The sequence below is a fragment of the Myotis davidii genome, unplaced genomic scaffold, assembly GCF_000327345.1.
Source record: "Myotis davidii unplaced genomic scaffold, ASM32734v1 scaffold740, whole genome shotgun sequence".
Classification (NCBI taxonomy): domain Eukaryota; kingdom Metazoa; phylum Chordata; class Mammalia; order Chiroptera; family Vespertilionidae; genus Myotis; species Myotis davidii.
In genome coordinates this window covers 115,172-119,995 of record NW_006292349.1, presented here as the reverse complement: position 1 = coordinate 119,995, position 4,824 = coordinate 115,172, and the positions used below count along the sequence as shown (strand labels likewise).

At 38.8% G+C, this 4,824-nt stretch overlaps 1 protein-coding gene across 1 annotated transcript in view; it reads left to right on the top strand.

Moving 5' to 3' along the window:
* ARHGEF6 (Rac/Cdc42 guanine nucleotide exchange factor 6) overlaps positions 1-4,824 on the top strand; it is a gene marked incomplete at its 3' end in the record, with an annotated part of 117,098 nt that overhangs the window by 1,112 nt on the left and 111,162 nt on the right. Inside the window, exon 2 of the mRNA XM_015565389.1 lies at positions 511-594. Coding sequence (XP_015420875.1) covers positions 511-594 — 84 coding nt within the window. The remainder of the gene's footprint in view (positions 1-510; positions 595-4,824) is intronic.

Sequence of the window (4,824 nt, the reverse complement as noted above, 5' to 3'; positions counted from 1 at the left end):
GTATAGTTCTTTTGCCTTCTTGAACTAGTTTGTATTTTTATTGAAAAAAGTTGACTTACTTATAATTTCTTAAACTTAAAAAGCAGTGAGAAAATAGTGGTAAAGTGTAGATTTTTGTGATCAGATGCAGAGAAAAACAAAGGGTAAAATATTCTTGAATAAATCATCATGAAGAGGAGGGAGCGAGGTAGTAAGTTGAAAGCAAAACCCAACTCAAAAACCTATCTGGGTTTCTCTGATTTGCTATCACCATACTCAGGCAAAAAGCATGAGAAAAAGTTTATAAGTAGAGATGGCTTGAGACTAAAGGTTTGGTGACATTTGAAATAAAGACCAACGGTTTAGATTTTTGCATCACTTCCTTTGGTGGTTATTTCTCTTCCTGGATTGACAGCAATGTAGCTCCCTGCCTTAAAAAAGCCTGCCTGTGCAGTTATTAGTGAATGGTGAATATGGTATGTTTGATCTGGGATGACAGTCTCCAAGTGACACTTGACCATGTTTCTCTAGTACTGTCTGGAGCCCCAAACAGAAGCTGACTGCATCAACAACATCAATGACTTCCTGAAAGGATGTGTAACCCTTCAAGTGGAGGTAAGCCCACCCAGATTGCCATTCTTGTTGTCATTGTTTTTTCACTCTGCTAGTGAAGACAGTGTTGTAGTAAAAGTTCTTGGTTTATTTTCACTCTTAAATAGAGGAAGCATTTTACAGAAACCATGGTTGAGATTGGTGGCTCCAGTGGTGGCTTGCTAGTTTGGCTTTTCCTGAAACCATTTTCAAAAGAAAACAAAACTCTTTTAGATACCAAGCCCTGAAAGCCGGCTTCTGGTGACAAAGCTTGTATGGTGTGCTTCCCTACTAAGGGGAACTGGCTGCTTCAGAGGGTCACTGTATTCCCCCTGAGTTGGGAAGAAAGGAAAGTCTATTGTTACTTTTTTCTATTAACACTTTAGGACAGAGGCTTTGAAAAGCTGAGAGAACCTGACCCTGAGGTAGAAATTGTATATTAACTTACATTGCATTATTTTATATTACATGGATCCTTACTGTACTTATAGGGGGTTTACTGAAACTCAGTTGATACTTTTGCCTGTGTGCCAAATTACTTCACTTCTCTGGGCCTCAGTTTTCTAATTTTTATTTTTAAATATATCTTTATTGATTTCAGAGAGAAAGGGAGAGGGAAAGATAGAAACATCAATGATGAGAGAGAATCATTGGCTGCCTCCTGCATGTTCCCCACTGGGGATCAAGCCAGCAACCCAGGCATGTGCCCTTGACCGGAATCGAGCCTGGGACCCTTCAGTCTGCAGGCTGATGCTCCATCTACTGAGCCAAACCAGTCAGGGCTGGGCCTCAGTATTTTCATCTGTAAAATGGACACAAATAATAGGTACTTCATGGGATTGTTTTAAAGATCAAATGAGATGCTGCATAACAATTTAGAAATAAAACCTCCAACCTCAAAACATGTCTATATATATAAAAGCCTAAGCAACCCGCCAACCAGCTGACTAACTGACCAGTAGCTATGATGTGCACTGACCACCAGGGGGCAGACGCTCAATGCAGGAGCAGAAAACACAGGCATGGAAACATGGAACAGACTGATGAATCTCAGAGCGGGAAGAGATTAACCAAAGATCTTATATGCATACTAGAAGCCCACTGCACCAGTGGGGTCCCTCATCCTGGCCTGTACCCTCTCACAACCCAGGACCCCTTGGGCAATGTTGGAGAGCTGGTTTTGGCCCAATCCCCACAGGCCAGCCTGAGGGACCCCACTGGTGCACGAATCCATGCACTGGGCCTCTAGCATGACATAATGTATGTAGAGTGCTTAGTACAGGATCAGGGACATAAGAGTATGAACATTCATTAGCAGTAGTATTTCTGGGGAAGTATTAGTGGTAGTTTGAACATGGACTCTGACACTAGACTGTTTCAGTTCTCTCTTACCAGTAGCTTTGTGAACTTTAACATGTTACCTAACAATGCCTGGCCTTTGTTACCCGCCCCGCCCCCGACATTGATTTTTAGAATGGAAGGGAGGAGGAGAGACAGAAACACTGACGTGAGAGAAATACATCTATTGGTTGCCTCGCCTCCTGCATGCACCCCTTACCAGGGCCGGGAGTCTGCAACCAAGGTACGTGCCCTTGACTGAAATCGAACCCGGGACCCTTCAGTTCGCAGGCAGACGCTCTATCCACTGAGCCAAACCAGCTAGGGCCTAACAATACCTTTATGCCTCATTCTCCTCAGCTGTAAAGTGGGAATAATAGCAGTGCCTATCTCATAGGATTGGTGTGAGATATCAATAAATTCATGTTCATTGAAGGGTTTCTCACACATAGTATTCTCATAGTATTCTCCAAATGTTAGCTAGTATTATTAATAGCAATACAAGTAGCTTTTGCCCTACATAAACTTTGCTTGCTTCAGAATTTTTCCTAAAGTTACCCATAGCATCAGGCTATGCTTGTCTCAGAATATTTTATTCCAGGTTTCTCCATTGCCCAATTTTAGATCTATGTGTGTGTATGCACACACATGTCCATATGTTCACATGTGTGTGCATGAGCACCTGTGTGTATGGCTTTTGAGGTAGTAGGTATGGCCTGAGATCACTCTATATCCCTTATAGAATGACGGCTACTATGGAACAGGTAATAGTGTTTTCACTTTCATTTGGCAAATAAAAACATGGTGAGGTTGCCAATGATTTCTGCACTCTGAAGCTGCCAGAAGGTATATTAAGCTGCTTTGCAGTTCTAAGAATACTAGATAATACAGAAACACCTCATGGGCATTGTTGGAAAATGAGTTGTTTCATAAAAGTGAACTTGTCTGATAACTAATGTTTACTTCTTTAAGCACTAATGCTTAAAATACTTTTATCCACTTTGAATAGAAGTATTTCTAAAACATATATCATAATTTTCATTTTTTTAAATAAAAGGCACTTGGCATATTTTAAATCTCTTTTTGATAATTCAGGCTGGCTTGAACATTATATGACTATTGTAATAAGGCAATATTGGCATCATGGTTAAGCACATACCTTCTCTAGTTGGATAGACTTTGGCCAGAGTCTTGGCTTGGTCAGTTACTGACTATATGACTCTGAGAAAAGTTACTTGGCCTCTTTTTTTGGTGGGGGACGGGGGATGAGGTCTTATTGCCCACTTTGGCTTCTGCAAACAGCTCTTGGAATGCATGCACTGCTTGCTGGCGTGGGATTGGAGAGTGTGGGGATTGGTAGCTGCTACAATGTTAAAAGCTGAAATAGGCTGAAATTAACTTTGAATAGACTCCAGACCTCTAAATGGTTACATCAGACAGATTCTGCCAGTACAATTGCTGTCTAGGTGGGGAGAAGGATTCCTGGTGCTTCCCAATATTCCAGAATTTTCTCTCTAAGTGAATTATTCATTTGTTTTTTATGGGGGAGGTCGCTATATGAACGAGGCACTGGAAATAGAGTGATGATCAAGACAGTTACTTGGCCTCTTTAAGCTCCAGTTTCCTTATCTGTGTGATGAAAACATTAATCATATATTACAGCCCTGGACAGTGTGGCTCAGTTGGTTGGAGCATTGTCCCATTGTACTGAAGGGTTGAGGGTTTGATTCCTCGTCAGTGCACATATTCAGGTTGTGGGTTTGCATAAGGGAGGCAACTGATCAATGTTTCTCTCTCACATCGATATTTCTATCTCTCCCTCTCACTTCCTCTCTCTACAATCAGTGAAAAACATATCCTTAGGTGAGGATTAAAAAAAATAACCATAATATCTATTGTATAGGATTGTTTTAAGGATTAAATGAGAAAATACATCTAAGGCATTTAATATATTACTGTACATAAGGCATGCATACTAGCTGCTCAATGTTATTGATAATATTAGGTAATATTGTATGCAAAATTATGCCTGTAGGGAGTATATAAGAGACTATTGAGGCACTCCTAGAACCCTGAGGGAAGTCTAATTAAATCAATACATGAGACTGAAAGCTGAGCAGGGGTGCACCCAGCAGTCATGAATGCGGACCATCCAGTTTTAAGATTCTAGAGCTTAGAGTCATGCCTAAACACAAATCTTTGCAAAGTTTTAAAAATTAACTTATTTTTAACTGACCATATTTGACATGTAACATTGTGTAAATTTAAGGTGTACAATGTGTTACTTTGATACATTTATATTGTAATATGCCCACATTAATAATTATAGTACAATATCTTGTCTATATTTATTATACTGTGCATTAGATCACTATGACTCACTGAAAGTTTGTACGCTCAAACAACATCAATTTTTATCCCCTTCATTCCCAGATAACCACCATTTTACTTTCTGTTTTTTTTTTTTTAAGTTTCACTTCTTTTCGATTGCACATATAAGTGATATCATACCCTAATTGTCTTTCTCTGACTTATCTCACTTAGAATAATGTGCTCAAGGTCCACTCATGTTGTTGCAAATGACAGGATGTCCATCTTTTTCATGACTGAATAATATTCCACCATGTATACTAGTATACACCACATCTTTTTTATTTTCTGAGAAAATACTTTTAATTCTATGAAAATTACAACATATCAAACTTTCTGAGATGTAACTAAAACAGTGCTTAGAAAAAAAACTATAGCTTTTAGTATTATTTACATTATATTTCATATATGTAATTCATATAAATGATTATGTTATAGCATTTTATATTTTTTAATATCTTAAAAAATTTATTAAATATTTATTGTTCAGGTTATTACAGTTGTTCCTCTTTTTTCCCTCCATAGCTCCCCTTGCCCAGTTCCCAC